The 17230-nt window shown below is 37.8% G+C and overlaps 1 protein-coding gene across 1 annotated transcript in view; it reads right to left on the bottom strand.

Moving 5' to 3' along the window:
* UBA6 (ubiquitin like modifier activating enzyme 6) overlaps nucleotides 1-17230 on the bottom strand; it is an 86885-nt gene that overhangs the window by 40284 nt on the left and 29371 nt on the right. The window contains exons 5-9 of the mRNA XM_052642161.1: nucleotides 16602-16696; nucleotides 15952-16063; nucleotides 8410-8490; nucleotides 6117-6239; nucleotides 3565-3688 (exon numbers count right to left, since the gene is read on the bottom strand). Of these exons, the coding sequence (XP_052498121.1) occupies nucleotides 3565-3688; nucleotides 6117-6239; nucleotides 8410-8490; nucleotides 15952-16063; nucleotides 16602-16696 (535 nt within the window). The remainder of the gene's footprint in view (nucleotides 1-3564; nucleotides 3689-6116; nucleotides 6240-8409; nucleotides 8491-15951; nucleotides 16064-16601; nucleotides 16697-17230) is intronic.

Genomic DNA, 17230 nt, shown 5'->3' on the forward strand with positions numbered 1-17230 from the left:
ACATATTTAGATACAATCTTGCAAACAAAATACAATAGATTTATTACCAAAGCTTCTTAAAAATAGATTCAAAATTGTTTTGCTATAAAGAGTTCGTAACAGGGACTGTCTTTTTTCTCTCCTAAGGATCCATTTTTGTAGTCATTAAAAGAAAAAAAAAGGTAATCAGTTTACCACCAGTCTATACACTGATTACATAATTACATGTTCAGATGCCCTAAAGATAAAACTGAGTCACTCTCAGCTGAACAGGTGTAAACATGCTGTCTGTGAGTTACACAATGTAAAGCAATGTCTTTAACACTTTTACACATGGCTGGAGGAAAATCATAAACTATGAAGACTAATGATGCCATAAATGCATTCTCTTCACTTTCAAATGGCCTTAAATGAAACTGGGTAACTTTTTGATTTTTAAAACTGTTTATTCTCTTCAGATTTCTGGCCTTGGCACCTTATCTCTCCTTTGGGTCATGATTTCACCTTAGTCTACTAACAAAACAGACTCCTTCAGTTTCCTGCCAATAAGCCCACAAATCTGCCTGCACTTAACATTCATTCATCCCTTTTTACCAAGTCACTGAACAAAAAAGTATCTTCACTTGAATACTTCACTGTCACCTCACCTAAACAGCCTAGACTGTACTCATCTTCTCTCCAAAATTTGCTCCCTTTTTTGCACTTCGTAATGTGTGAATAAATAAGGTGTCAGAATGTTCACTTATCTACCATGAGATAGCAGTATGTCTCTTGCTATCTCAACTCCAACTGTAGAGCTGCTATGTCTTCAAGTTCCTTGCATTGTCTTGTTTATTGTTTGCTTCTGCACAGAATACTCTCATCACCATCTTTCTAAGCCAACGCAACCGGTTATAATCAAGATACCCCAACCCTACTGCTGCTACCAAAACTGAGCAGGGATCCTTGCTAAGGTTAGAGTTCCCAGAATGCCTTTTCTCTGTAACACCACTGCCTATTGTTAGTATCTCCTTACTTCACGTGGATCATAATAAATTGTGGAAAATTCTTAAAGAATGGGAATACCAGACCACCTTACCTGCCTCCTGAGAAATCTGTATGCAGGTCAAGAAGCAATAGTTAGAACCAGACATGGAACAATGGACTGGTTACAAATTGGGAAAGCAGTACATCAAGGTTGTATGTCGTCACCCTGCTTATTTAACTTATATGCAGACTACATCGTGTAAAATGCTGGGTTGGATGAAGCACAATCTGAAATCCAGATTGCCAGGAGAAATATCAATAACCTCAGATATGCAGATGATACCACCCTTACGGCAGAGAGTGAAGAGGGATTAAAGAGCCTCTTGATGAAAGTGAAAGAGGAGGGAGAAAAAGCTGGCTTAAAACTCAACATTCCCTAAATGTCCGCCGGCAGATGAATGGATAACAAAGTTGTGGTACATATACACAATGAAGTATTACACAGCTATAAGAAGGAATGCATCTGAGTCAGTTCTAATGAGGTGGATAAAACTGGAACCTATTATACAGAGTGAAGTAAGTCAGGAAGACAATAACGAATACTGTATGTTAACGCATATACATGGAATTTAGAAAGACAGTAATAACGATCCTATATGCAAGGCAGCAAATGAGACACAGATATAATAAAGAACAGACTTTTGAACTCTGTGGGAGAAGGTGAGGGTGGGAAGATTTGAGAGAATAGCACTGAAACATGTATATTACCACACGTACAATAGACGTCCAGTGCAAGTTTGATGCATGAAGTAGGGCACTCAAAGCTGGTGCTCTGGGACAACCCAGAGGGATGGGGTGGGGAGTTTGGGATGAGGGGATACATGTGCACCTGTGGATGTGTACCTGTGGCTGACCCATGTCAATGTATGGCAAAATCATCACAATATTGTAAACTAATTATCCTCCAATTAGAATCATTAATTTAAGAAAAAAAACTCAACATCCAAAAAACTAAGATAATGGCATACAGTCCCATTACTTCATGGCAAACAGATGGAGAAACAATGGAAACAGTGACAGACGTTGTTTTCTTGGGCTCCAAAATCACTGCAGATGGTGATTGCAGCCATGATATTAAAAGATGCTTACGGGAGAAATATCAATAACCTCAGATATGCAGATGACACCACCCTTATGACAGAAAGTGAAGAGGAACTAAAAAGCCTCTTGATGAAAGTGAAAGAGGAGAGTGAAAAAGTTGGCTTAAAGCTCAACATTCAGAAAACGAAGATCATGGCATCTGGTCCCATCACTTCATGGGAAATAGATGGGGAAACAGTGGAAACAGTGTCAAACTTTATTTTTTTGGGCTCCAAAATCACTGCAGATGGTGACTGCAGCCATGAAATTAAAAGACACTTCCTCCTTGGAAGAAAAGTTATGACCAACCAAGAAAGCATATTGAAAAGCAGAGACATTACTTTGCCAACAAATGTCCATCAGGTCAACGCTATGGTTTTTCCAGTGGTCATGTATGGATGTGAGTTGGACTGTGAAGACAGCTGAGTGCCGAAGAATTGATGCTTTTGAACTGTGGTGTTGGAGAAGACTCTTGAGAGTCCCTTGGACTGCAAGGAGATCCAACCAGTCCATTCTGAAGGAGATCAGCTCTGGGTGTTCTTTGGAAGGAATGATGCTAAAGCTGAAACTCCAGTACTTTGGCCACCTCATGCAAAGAGCTGACTCACTGGACAAGACTGATGCTGGGAGGGATTGGGGGCAGGAGAAGGGGACGACAGAGGATGAGATGGCTGGATGGCATCACTGACTCAATGGACGTTTAAGTCTGAGTGAACTCCGGGAGTTGGTGATGGACAGGGAGGCCTGGCGTGCTGCGATTCATGGGGTCACAAAGAGTCCGACACGACTGAGTGACTGAACTGAACTGAACTGAACTGACTCCTTGGAAGAAAAGTTATGACAGACCTAGACATGTTAAAAAGCAAACATTACTTTGCTGACAATGGTCCATATAGTCAAAGTTAGGTTTTTTCCAGTAGTCATGTATGCATGTGAGAGTTGGACTGTAAAGAAAGCTGAACGCCAAAGAATTGAGGCTTTTGAACTGACGTGTCGGACAAGACTCTTGACAGTCCTTTGGACTGCAAGGAGATCAAACCAGTCAATCCAAAATGAAATCAACCTTGAATATTCATTGGAAGAACTGATGCTGAAGCTGAAGCTCCAATACTTGGCCACCTGATGTGAAGCACTGACTCATTTGAAAAGACCCTGATGCTGGGAAAGATTGAAGGCAGGAGGAGAAGGGGTTGACAGAGGACGAGATGGTTGGATGGCATCACTGACTCAATGGACATAAATTTGAGCAAGCTCAAGGATATGATGAAGAACAGGGAAGTCCAGTTGCTGCTGTTCATGGGGTTGCAAAGAGTCGGACATGACTGAGAGACTGAACAACAAGTTGGATTGAATGTCTTGAGGTGAAGAACTGGATCACCCCTTTTGAGTTGATGGTGTGTTCTCAAAAAGTAGAGTGTCTGAACTATAAATGCACTGAATAATGAATAAGTATAAACAAATTAATAAACATAAACTTACCAGTTATTTGTTGTGTGGATCCATTTAAGCCTGTCATTCCATTAATTTCTCGAAATGTTAGGAACTGTCCTGTTTCAAGTTTGTGAGGACGATTTTCAAGGCAAGTGACAATGCCAGGATTAGCCTAGAAATAAAGAGTAAAAACAAGTTCACATAGTCCTTTTTTATACAAATTCCAAATCTCACATAAAAAGGACCATGTTATCATAAAATTCTCAAAACAACTAAAATTGCAAGCCATTCTTCTCCTTCCATCATAAACACAAATATTTAAAGAACTGTCACAAAACAGTGACAACCGTATCATTTTATTAGGAATGTTTATAATTTCTATGTTGAGCAGAAATAAATATCATAAGCAGTTCAAGTATTTCACAAACTCAAGGATTCCTGTGATTTATAAAAAATACTCAAAGTGACTGAATGTTTTAAAGTCATTTATTAAAGACTCATCACTTCATTGCAAATAGAAGGGGGAAAAGTAGAAGCAGTGACAGATTTTCTCTTCTTGGGCTCCAAAATCACAGTGAATGGTGACTGCAGCCATGAAATTAGAAGACACTGGCTTCTTAGAAGGAAAGCCATGACAAACCTAGACAGTATATTCAAAATCAAACACATCACTTTGCCAACAAAGGGATGTACAATCAAAACTACGGTCTCACATGTGCAGATGTGAGAGTTGAACCGCAGAGAAGGCTGAGCACCAAAGAATTGATGTTTTCAAACTGTGGTGCTACAGAAGACCCTTGAGAGTTCCTTGGACACTGAGGAGATCAAACCAGTCAGTCATAAAGAAAATCAATCCTGAATACTCATCAGAAGGACTGATGCTGAAGCTGAAGCTCCAGTACTTTGGCCACTTGATACAAAAAAAGCCAACTCACTGGAAAAGACCCTGAGGCTAGGAAAGATTGAGGGCAAGAGGAGAAGAGAGCAGCAGAGACTGAGATGGTTGGACAGTATCACTGATTCAGTGGATGTGAACTTGGGCAAACTCTGGGTAATACTGAAGGAGAAGGAGGCCTGGTGTGCTGCAGTCCATGGGGTCATGAAGAGTCAGACATGACTTACAGACTGAACAACAATAACAACAACATGAAAGACTGTGTACATAAAAGATGAGTCTAACTTTAAAAATAAAAGAAATCTAAGAATGAAGGATGGAAATTTAGTGCTAGGAAAGTGGTATTAACAGTATAAAGCTACAACACTTTAAATCAAAGAAATAGTATATAGCCCTGAATATAAGGTAAAAATAGAAGAAATTAGCTTATCTCATCTAAGAGGGTGCATGAGAAACAGCAGACAACTAGAAATTTCCTAACTGCATATAATCCAACCATTGCTTAAATAAGGTGATAGTGATTTAATTTACATAAAACCTAATGGAATTATTATTATCTCTGTCATAATTGTGTAGATTCTAAAAATTCTCTTGCTGTTTACTGATTTGAGAAACACAATTAAGACCACAAACATGTAGAAAAAATTAAGGTAATGTGGGTTTACTATTAATAATAGAATAATAGACATGTTAAGAATAAGACAAGAATAATAGAATTCATAAGGACCTTAAGAAGGAGAAATGACTTGCAGATAAGTTAAATGAAGACTATAAGATATTTTTCAGATTTTTTATGGCTAGTTTCCGTATTTCCTGCACTGTTTAATAAAAGAAAATATCAGTGCAATACAAGATTCCTTGGAGTTTATTCTAACTTTATAATATTCTCAGGGACAAACTAACAATAACTAGAGAAGGTAAAAGGCTGAACAACAAACCATTCTGTAAGCAAACAGATACAAAAAATGACTTTTTAATGAATTTGCCTTAAAAAGTGGTGAGAATACCAACATTAACACTGGGTTTAAAAATAAAGCATAAAGACAGAAGCACAAATACTATTCAAAGTATATTTTCACTCCTTTGTACTTGGCTTCTTTTGAGCTTTAATGTAAATTGATTATAAAGAGTGCAAATAAAGTTAGTGATTTAGGCTAAAAGGAAACAGTAGTAAAAGTGGATCATAATAGTTTCTCCAATTCTTTTAGGTAATAAAAAATTAAGCTTGCATGACATTAAGAGAACACAGTTAGAAAATTCAGACCTTTTGATTTGACAGTTAATTAACTCTTAAGGTTTCATCCTCCTCCAAATAATGTTTTAGAAATATTTCAAATTAGAAAAGCTTTTGTCTGTGATGACTTAAGTGTCCATCTTCCTGGAGTCAAGAGTGTTGGGCCAAGTGACTTATGGCACATGTAATACATCTATTATCTGACACAATAAATTGTTCAGTAAACACTGACTCACAATTAATGTCCCATAGGAACATGACATAGAACAAAATTAAAATTAATGACATCAGCAAATGCTGATCTACCAATTATTAAATGTTAGATGGAAACCAGAACACTTTCTTAATATTCCAATTTCAATTTTAATCAAATAAAAAAGACTGTGTATTACAATATTTTGCTAATATTACCTTTTTAAAACATCAACTTAAAAATCAATCATAAACAATAATACACATATATAATCATACTTGCGTTATATCTGAAATGAAAATTTCTTTTGGTTCTTCTCCTGTTGTATCTAAAACTTCAAACTCATCACCAAAATCACAAAACAACCGTGACCAAATTCCATGCACATCTGCACTGATGAACTGTGAAATGAAAAAATAAGTTCAAGCTTAATACATTTATATAAAGAAAAAAGAACTGAACTATCTTTGGACCCCCTGGTGACAATTTTATTTATAATTAAGCATATTCTTTGAGATATAAAGTGGTCACAAATATGATAAATTATTTGTAAAGTGGTTTCAAATCAAGAGTTTAGGTATTTAGGACTGGATATTAGTGTCACAAAACTAGAAGCAACATCAGCACATCATTGGACATTCTGTAATTTTTAAATAACAAAAACTCCTGCCTTATCCTAAAAATCAAGCACAGAATATAAGAAAGAGATACCTTGGTTTAATAGCCTAGCAGTGAATTCTTTTCATTTTAGAAAAGCAGAATGGAGTGTCCATTCACCAAAAGCGGTACAGTTAGAGGAAAACAAAAGAGAGCTAAAAGCTAAGAGTGAATCAGCTGAAAAGGGACTGAGGAACAGAGCACATCGAAGTCAGGAAAGGTTAAAACCAAATTCTTAAACACAAGTCATAAATGTGTTCTTGAAAGTGATTTTTATACACACACACACACACACACACACACACACACTCTGTTCTAAGAAAATATAAATTGTTCTTGTGCTTATTTTTAGATACTGATAATAAAGAAAAATTCTTAATCTGTAACACACATGATACTGTATAAACTGATATTTTTCCAAGAAAAACTAGCCTATTTATATTTGGGCATAAGAATGTAGCTCATTAAAATGACTTACACTCCCTATCAGATAATGTCATAAAACGGTTTACAGATTACCTTCTACTTGATCATGCACTGCCTTTACTACTGAAATAGCTATTTACAGCATTCTTTATGAGTCATGAAACAGAAGAAAGTTAGAAACTTTTTTTTTAAGTTGGCAAACTCAAGAACAATTTCTTTCTTTGCAAAACAACTTTATGAATAACTGTGTCAATCATACAAATAAAAATTTTAGTTTGTAAACTAGTATAATTGGAGAAGGCAACGGCACCCCACTCCAGTACTCTTGCCTGGAAAATCCCATGGACAGAGGAGCCTGGTGGGCTATAGTTCATGGGGTCACCCAGGGATGAGGGAGCCTGGTGGGATGCTGTCTATGGGGTCGCACAGAGTTGGACACAACTGAAGTGACTTAGCAGCAGGATAATTACTTTATAAAACTTCTCTGTCCTGTTCGAAGTTTAATGACTACTGTATATCTTATTCATCTTAATAATTTATGAACTATGGCACAAATGTTCTATAAGGTGTATATATATGCTATGTAAATACCACAGTCCAAAAATTTTCACCACATCTATCTGATACAGTATGGTGATAGTTCAGTGCCTATCTCAAAGGAACAAATAGCATTTTCCTTTTTCCAAAGGAATAAAGGACTCCAACAAAGAAGTGCAGTTAGTAGTATGTATTCAGTTGCAGGGGATGAATTATGATTTGACCCATCTAGACCTCCTTCAAGTCTTCTGAGTGTCATCACTACTTATCTAATTATTTTGGATAAAAATCTCAGAGTCATTCTTGATCATTCTTTCCTTCACAACTCTCATTTATTCAGGCTCAATCCATTAGTCTTTTTTACGAAAGATGCTTCAAATTCAACAACTTCTCACAATCTCTATTTTCATCTCTTTTGAAAAAGGCACCAGCATCTCTCCCTTGGACTACCTACTGTATTAGCCCTTAACAGGTCTGGCCACCTCTATTCTACTTTTACAATTCAACAGTTCTCTTTCTTTTTGGTCTCATGAGCCCTTCATGTTCTTAAAAATTATGGACGATCCAATGAGCTTTTGTTTATGTGGGTTATATCTACTGATAATCACTGTGTTAGAAAGAAAAGCCAACATAAACACACATTCCTTCAGCTGTCAGAGCAATGATATCACCATCAAGTAGACTCTGGAAACTCTACTGCACCCCATAAGAGAATGGAAGTGACGAAGGCAAATAACATTTCAATAATATTTTTTAAATAGTTTGACTTTGCAGACCCTGAGAAAGGGTTTCAGGGACCCTCAGTGTCCTTGGACCACACTTTGAAAATCAAAATTAAAAATATTACTCATGTAAAAAGTTTCTTATGCAATTCACTGAAAAGTTATAAATTCTAATAGTGAAAGTGCATTTCCTTTGGTAAACTGTGTCATTATTAAGTGATATTATCACCTTAATTGGAGGGCACTGAGAGCGGCAGAAGTCATTGATCTTCTTCTGCAATGAAAGTTTCATCTCCGTCAATACTACACACTGTTGAGAAGGATACAAGAAATTAAAGATTAGAAAATAAACAATTATTTTGGTAGTGCACAACTTCTAACTCAGAAGCATCCCAGCTTGCACTCTGCTAAAAATACATTGTTTTCTTTGTAAAAAATACTCATCGACTGTATTCCATTTTAAGGTTAACACCTTCAGAGATATAGAGCAGCAAAAGTGAATGTAACATATACCACCATCTTTAGGTACCTACAGAGGGACTGGTTCCAGAACCAAAACCTGTGGACATTCAAGTCCCTTACATAAAATGGCATAGTACATACAGGGAAAAACCTGCCCACACTGAATTCAATTACCAGTACAGACTTCATAATTAGAAGCAAACCTTAGCATTCTCTATGGTATATATGCATCTAGAGATTTTCCTTTATCTGTTACTGCCATGAAGCTGCTAAGCTACTCATCAGACTATAAATTAAATGCTAGTTTAAACGGATAACAATTACACTTTTAAAAAGATACATTAGTTGGCTTCAGTTCAGTTCAGTCCCTCAGTCGTGTCCGACTTTGTGACCCCATGAATTGCAGCACTCCAGGCCTCCCTGTCCATCACCAACTCCCGGAGTTCACTCAAACTCACTTCCATCGAGTTGGTGATGCCATCCAGCCATCTCATCCTCTGTCGTCCCCTTCTCTTCCTTCCCCCAATCCCTCCCAGTATCAGAGTCTTTTCCAATAGGTCAACTCTTCACAAGAGGTGGCCAAAGTATTGGAGTATCAGCTTTAGCATCATTCCTTCCAAAGAACACCCAGGACCGATCTTCTTTAGAATGGACTGGTTGGATCTCCTTGCAGTCCAAGGGACTCTCAAGAGTCTTCTCTAACACCACAGTTCAAAAGCATCAATTCTTCGGCACTCAGCTTTCTTCACAGTCCAACTCTCACATCCATACATGACCACTGGAAAAACCATAGCCCTGACTAGACGCACCTTTGTTGGCAAAGTAATGTCTCTGCTCTTCAATATACTATCTAGGTTGGTCATAACTTTCCTTCCAAGGAGTAAGCGTCTTTTAATTTCATGGCTGCAGTCACCATCTGCAGTGATTTTGGAGCCCCAAAAATAAAGTCTTATACTGTTTCCTCATCTATTTCCCATGAAGTGATGGGACCAGATGCCATGATCTTCATTTTCTGAATGTTGAGCTTTAAGCCAACTTTTTCACTCTCCACTTTCACTTTCATCAAGAGGCTTTTTAGTTCCTCTTCACGTTCTGCCATAAGAGTGGTGTCATCTGAATATCTGAGGTTATTGATATTTTTCACGGCAATCTTGATTCCAGCTTGTGCTTCTTCCAGCCCAGCGTTTCTCATGATGTACTCTGCACAGAAGTTAAATAAGCAGGGTGACATACAGCCTTGATGTACTGCTTTTCCTATTTGGAACCAGTCTGTTGTTCCATGTCCAGTTCTAACTGTTGCTTCTTGACCTGCATATAGGTTTCTCAAGAGGCAGGTTAGTTGGCTTAGCTTTCTTTTATTCAGAGATTCGACAGATTTACAACACATTTTTTGTTTTACGACAGTGTTACTAGTGAAACAACCAAGTTCTGTTATTTAAGACAGCAAATTATCATTTTCAATGCTTACTTTTTTATCATCATCCAGTGAGATAAGCAAAGAAAGTTTTACAATCAGATTTTATCATATCTGAAAAACTCATGAAAGGCCAAAATATTTTATTACCATCAATCATCTATCAAAAATGGCCTAAGCAGGTCAAATCTTGCAGTCTGGAGCTTTCCTTGATGCTGGTTCCAGGAAATGAATAACTCACTTTCACTACCAACATCTATCTGGGTGTGGATTTAGTTTTATCTAGCTTAGAATACGACATGCTTCCTACAGAGAGGTAATTCTCCATAGCTCTCCCACTTGGTATGGCCATGAATGCAAGGCTCTAACCATTCTTTACGTGGGTTGTTTCTCAGGATTGCATTTGCCTGGTGCAAACTTGAAAAATGAGATAATGTCTCCCTCTGGGACAAAGAGCAAGCTTATTCATTGCTTGCTATAAAAAGGCAGGTTCCCCTAGCTTAATGTTCCTTTTTTCTAAAGGAACCCACCACATGTGCAGGCGTGCACTGAGCCCTCTGCACATCACAGGGGAGATCTGGAGGAAGGCAGGAGGAAACAAGGCAAATGTCATGCTCACACTTACCAGCTCAGGTGTAATTAAGTCCTTAGTCTCTGACCCAGGAATCTCATGTTTTCTGCTAACATCCATGAAACTGTAACAGGCTAACTTATTAGCTTTCAAATACAGTAAAATCAAATCTTATTAGACTCAGTCCTTACTAAGTCTAACAGTACTTACTGAGCCTGGTCTGTTTCACCAATGCTGGAAAATTCCCAAGCACCGTTTATTTGAATAAGCCTTTCTCCAGAAGTCCAACCCCATGAATTAGAGCTTTTTACTCAAGCTATCATTTTTAAAACTGATATATTCTCTTTAAATGATATACTTCTCTTTAAAGATATATTTCTCTTTCATATATTCTTTCAGTGTGCTGTAGTCTCAAACATATCCTCAGCTCTACCCTTCAGTCCATTAATTCTTATGTGCACTGTTTAATCTACTCATTAAATGTTTTAACTTTTAGGACTATTTTTCCCATTTCAAAAAGTTCTATTTGTTATATCTGCCTAACTGCTTTCACTGCTATCTTATTTTCATATTGTATTTTTAATCTCTTAAGATTTAGTTTCAACATTTTATAGTCCCCATCCAATAATTCTATTATCCGAAATTCTTGGAGGTTTAGCTCTATTGTCACTGACTCTTGATTATGCTGAACTTTTTCCTGTCTTATTATTTTGTATTATGAACATAGCCTCATAGGGGCTTTACATATTAGAATAAACTGTGGCCTGGTTGAGGATATATGCCTGAGGATATATGGTTGAGCACATATAACTCAAAGGATACATCTTTGAGTTTTGTTTCTTTCTGGCATTCCAGTGTATCACCAGCTCAGTACTACATTTTAACATTAAGTTCTCAGCTTGGGAAATTTAAGTTCATATCAAACTTATGTGAGGGCATGCCTATGGTTAAGAACTCCCAGAGAAGATCTTTTTTTTTTTTTTAATCGAGAGCTCCAGAGAGCTCTGTGTGAATCACAACAAACCGTGGAAATTCTTAAAGAGATGGGAGCTTCAGATCACCTTCCCTGTCTTCTGAGAAACCTGAACGTGGGTCAAGATGCAACAGTTTGAATTGGAATGGAACAACTGACTGGTTCCAAACCGTGAAAGGTGTATGACAAGGCTGTATACTGTCACCTTATTTATTTAACTTATATGCAGAGTATGTGCTGTGCTCATGTGCTGAGTTGTGTCTGACTCTTTAAGACCTCATGGACTGTAGCCTGTCAGGATCCGCTGTCCATGGAATTTTCCAGGCAAAAATACTAGAGTGGGTTGTCATTTCCTACTCCAAGGGAATCTTCCTGACCCAGGGATCAAATCTGCATCTCTGGTATCCTCTGCATTGCTAGGAGAATTCTTTACCATTGCACCACTTGGGGGAGAAGGCAATGGCAACCCACTCCAGTACTCTTGCCTGGAAAATTCCATGGACGGAGAAGCCTGGTAGGCTGCAGTTCATGGGGTCGCTAGGAGTCAGACACGACTGAGTGACTTCACTTTCACGCACTGGAGAAGGAAATGACAACCCACTCCAGTGTTCTTCCCTGGAGAATCCCAGGGATGGGGGAGCCTGATGGGCTGTCATCTCTGGGGTCGCACAGAGTTGGACACAACTGAAGCGACTTAGCTGCAGCAGCAGCACCACCACCACCACTTGGGAAACCCATATATAGAGTACATTAAGTGAAATGTTGGGCTGGATGAATCACAAGCTGGTATCAAGACTGCCAGGGAAAATATCAACAACCTCATATACGCAGATTATTCTGCCCTAATAGCAAAAAGTGTAGAGTAACTAAAAAGCTTCTTGACAAGGGTGAAAGAGCAGAGTGAAAAAACTGGCATGAAACTCAACATTCAAAAAACTAAGATCATGGCATCTGGTCCCATCATTTCATGGCAAACAGAAGGGGAAAAAGTAGAAGCAGTGACAGATTTTTCTCTTCTTGGGCTCCAAAATCACTGCAGATGGTGACTGCAGCCATGAAATTAAGATACTTACTCCTTGGAAGGAATGCTATGACAAGCCTAGACAGCATATTAAAAAGCAGAGACATCACAAAGATCCTTATAATCAAAGCTATGGTTTTTCCAGTGGTCATGTATGGATGTGAGAGCTGGACCATAAAGAAGGCTGAGTGCCAAAGAACTGTTACTTTCAAACTACAGTGTTGGAGAGGAGTCTTGAGAGTCCCTTGGACAGCAAGGAGATCAAACCAGTCAATCCTAAAGGAAATCAAACTTGAATATTCATTGGAAGGACTGATGCTGAAGCTGAAGCTCCAATACTTTGGCCACCTGATGCAAAGAGCCAACTCAATGGGAAAGACATTGATGCTGGGAAAGATTGAAAGCAAAAGAAGGCGGCGGCAGCAGAGGATGAGTTGGTTAGATACTATCACTGACTCAATGAACATGAATTTGAGAAAACCCTGGGACATAGTAGAAGACAAGAGGAAGCTGGCATGCTGCAGTCCATGGAGTTTTAAAGAGTTGGACATGACCTAGTGACTAAACACCAATAAGAGAAAACAGACAAATTTCCTATTCTGATGGTCAAAGATTGTTCTCATACACCTTTTCATTAAGGGTTTAGCTTTCTGAGGTTCCAGAGAGTTAGAAAGAGGTGGTAGGGCTCAATTATATATCGTATCTCATACAAATTTTTATCTAGTTTCTATGTGACCATTCCCAATTCCCAAGAAACGTGGTCACTGAGACAAGCAAACTCTGTCCAGAAAGTGAACACAGCCACACTTAACTGGTTTCCTTTTAATTACCTATTCAATTTTGGTCTCTGAGCATTTCCCTTATACAATTTTGACCTCATGTAATCACTGAAAAAGAAGTCTATTAAGTAATTCTACTGTAGACAGTCTATTAAGTATCTCTGTAGCAGGATGGATTTTAAGTTTTCCAGTCAAGAATGGACATCTACAATGATCTTTAAGTGGGTGTGATACTGTCATTATAATAAGAAATACATATTTTGTCTTCATTCAAGGTTTCTAGCACATAGTTGCTACTACTCTTGTGATTTCCTATATAAGAGCTCAGGGGCATCTTTCGTTATATTTAATTTTGTCCTTTGGGACATATCTTCACAGTGAAAAAGGTGAAGTAAATGTCTTGTTTCTCATAACAAGCCCTTTCAGACACACCTGAGTTTATGTTAATGAGTTGACTTTTGGGAAGCCCCTAAGGATGGGGGCTGGTTGTTAGGGGAACCAACCTTAGGCTGTGAGGTTTAGAACCTTCAATCCTATCTCCCAGATCTCTTGTGCTGCAAACTGACTTAATCACCAATGGCCAATGTATACTATTAATCATTTTTGCTTACATAATAAAGCCTCCATAAAAATCCTTGAACCAGGGGATTCAACACGTGGAGGTACTGGGAAGGTGGCATACTGGAGAGGCCATGGAAACATGGCACCCCTTGTACCCATCCCCTAACCTATGCATCTCTTCTACCTGGCTGTTCCTGAGTCACTGTCTTTTATAACACAATAAACTCGTAATCTAGTAAGTAAACTGTTTTTCTGAGTTTGTGTGCTGCTTTAGTAAACTAACTGAACCTAAGGAGGGGATTGTGAAAACATCTGATTCATAGCCAGCTCTGAGAAGCACATGTAACCTGAACTTGCAACTGGCATCAGAAAAGGGCTTGAGGATGTGGGTTCTTATAGGACTGAGTCCTTAACCTGTGGGATCTGACACTATCTTCTCCAGACAGTGTCAGGACTGAATTGAACTGAAGGACACCAAGCTAGGTGTCTAGAGTTGGAAAATTGCCTGGTGTGTGGAGAAAACGCATATAGTAACACAAGTGTCAGAAGTTTTGAGATCTTAAGAAACACAGGAGTGCTTTTTCTTAGACAATGGGTATCATAATATCACGGGAAAAAATGCAGTCACTTTCAGAACATCCCAGGCGTTGAGAATTTTTTTTTATTTGTTACCTAACGAAGACTGAACTGTTGATCCATATTATTTACTTCTAGGTACCTGGGCTATATATTACTCTTTGCCTATGGCCTTAGGAAGAGTAGAGTGTGCTTTCCTGCTCCTTTACTTTGGACCTGACCATGTGACCTGCTCTGTCAATGAAATATTAATGGAAGCAACACAAACAGAGGTTTGAAATGTGCTTGGAAAGTGGCACTTGCTCCTTTGTATTTCTGCTACTGGTATGAGACCATGTCTCAGGTAGCCTCCTGGTCCCCGAAGAGAGGTTCATGGACCAGGACTCAGACTGTGGAGGAGTTCAAGTATAGCTAGAACAGCTGAATTCCAACTGACATCAGAAGCATGAGAAAGAAATGCATGTTGCTATAAACCACTGAATTTGTGGTTTCTCATGCACGTTACTGCGAAAATAGCTGACTGATATAATTGCTTTGTAATTCTTAGGTCATTGCCCTAAAACAAAGCACTTTAAAGGTATTATTCTAAGTCTTTTAACCTGAATTTTTTGATCTACTTAATAGACTATATTAAATCAGTACTTTATTAATACTTAATGATTTGCCTTCAGTTCAGTTCAGTTGCTCAGTTGTGTCCGCCTCTTTGCGACCCCATGGACTGCAGCACGCCAGGCCTCCCTGTCCATCACCAACTCCTGGAGTTTACGCAAACTCATGTCCACTGAGTCGGTGATGCCATCCAACCATCTCATCCTCTGTCGCCCGCTTCTCCTCCTGACTTCAATCTTTCCCAGCATCAGAGTCTTTTCAAATGAGTCAGTTCTTCACATCAGGTGGCCAAAGTACTGGAGTTTCAGCTTCAACATCAGTCCTTCCAATGAATACTCAGGACTGATCTCCTTTAGGATGGACTTGTTGGATCTCCTTGCAGTCCAAGGGACTCATTAAGAGTCTTCTCCAACACCACAGTTGAAAAGTGTCAATTCTTCTGCGCTCGGCTTTCTTTATAGTGCAACTCTCACATCTGTACATGACCACTGGAAAAACCATAGCCTTGACTAGATGGACCTTTGTTGGCAAAGTAATGTCTCTGCTTTTTAATATGCTGTCTAGTTGGTCATAACTTTCCTTCAAGGAGTAAGTGTCTTTTAATTTCATGGCTGCAGTCACCACCAGTAGTGATTTTGGAGCCCCCCAAAATAAAATCTCTCACTGTTTCCACTGGTTCACCATCTATTTCCCATGAAGTGATGGGACCAGATGCCATTATCTTGGTTTTCTGAATGTTGAGCTTTAAGCCAACTTTTAACCTTGGAATCTGTCAATAACATCTAATATAACATGGAGTACTAACCTGGTATTTATCTAAGAAGGAGAGATCTGTGGTTTCATTTAAAGGAATAGAAGATGATGTGACATGAACATATGGATTTAATTCTGCAATATGTTGAAGTATAGCTTCAGCCCTAAAAAAACAAAATACATACACACAAAAAAGAAAAAAGACTTTTACTACTCTTTTGTTCAATAAACACATTCAATTTTTCAAATTTGGACACTCTGAAGACATTAGAGAAACCTAAATGTTACAACATTTCAATGGGAATTTTAAACTGGAGAGGAAGAAAGAAGCTAAGGGTTACTTATACTATACAATCTTAAGATGTAGCACACTGTCATATTCCAGAGGAAGTCACACAATCTCAAAATGTACATACTCTTATAGGCCAATGCTCCTTCAGTCTCTTAATGACTGAGCAATAATAAGGACCTACTTTAACAATCTCAAAGAAATTCATTCCTAAGTAGCAATGTGACAATATTAAAATTTTGACAAACGTAAATATTTACATGTCAGTACTTATTTGTCTATGGTAGAGTGAATTTATGGTGATGAGTTAAATAGCTAAGACTGAATTGGTATTCTAGATTCAGAAAATGTTCTAAGTAACTGCAACATTAAAAAAAAATCCTATGATAACACATCAAAATATCTATCTTCACCTGTTTCTTATATTAACAACATCATCTTCACAGAGAAAGAAGTTGGTTCCTAGATCCCATGGTTGGCATTTTTCTGTATCATGAATTGTAAGTGCCTTCAAAAAGGAGAAAAATATCTGTTAAAGTCAGGAGTAAATCAAGGATGCTCACTATCTCCAATATTATTTACACTGGATTGGAACTATTAGCCTGTGTAATTAGACCAGAGAAAGTAATTAAAATCCAGTTAGATCCATTCATGTCTATAGTCAGATAATATGACTACAGACATCTAGAAATCCAGAAAAGATCATGGAAAAACTATTTTATTATTATTATTTCTTTTATAAACACAACATATTATTTTAATGCCAGTATATTATTTTTTTGCAGAGATCAATGTTATATTAACTTGAATATACCTTCATTATTCAACTGTGAAATGAGCTAAGATAAACCTTAAAAGCAGGGTTTTGATTACTTAAAATAGTAAAACTGTAATTCCAAGTTACAAAGACATTTATATAACCTTATTCTTTAGCTATTAATAGCTGTATACTAATGACAATAAGAATTAACAATACTTTCCACTATGACATTTATCAATAACAATTCTCAATTAAATAATAATAATTAACATGATGGTCATA

The sequence above is a fragment of the Budorcas taxicolor genome, chromosome 6 (genome assembly GCF_023091745.1).
Source record: "Budorcas taxicolor isolate Tak-1 chromosome 6, Takin1.1, whole genome shotgun sequence".
Taxonomy (NCBI): domain Eukaryota; kingdom Metazoa; phylum Chordata; class Mammalia; order Artiodactyla; family Bovidae; genus Budorcas; species Budorcas taxicolor.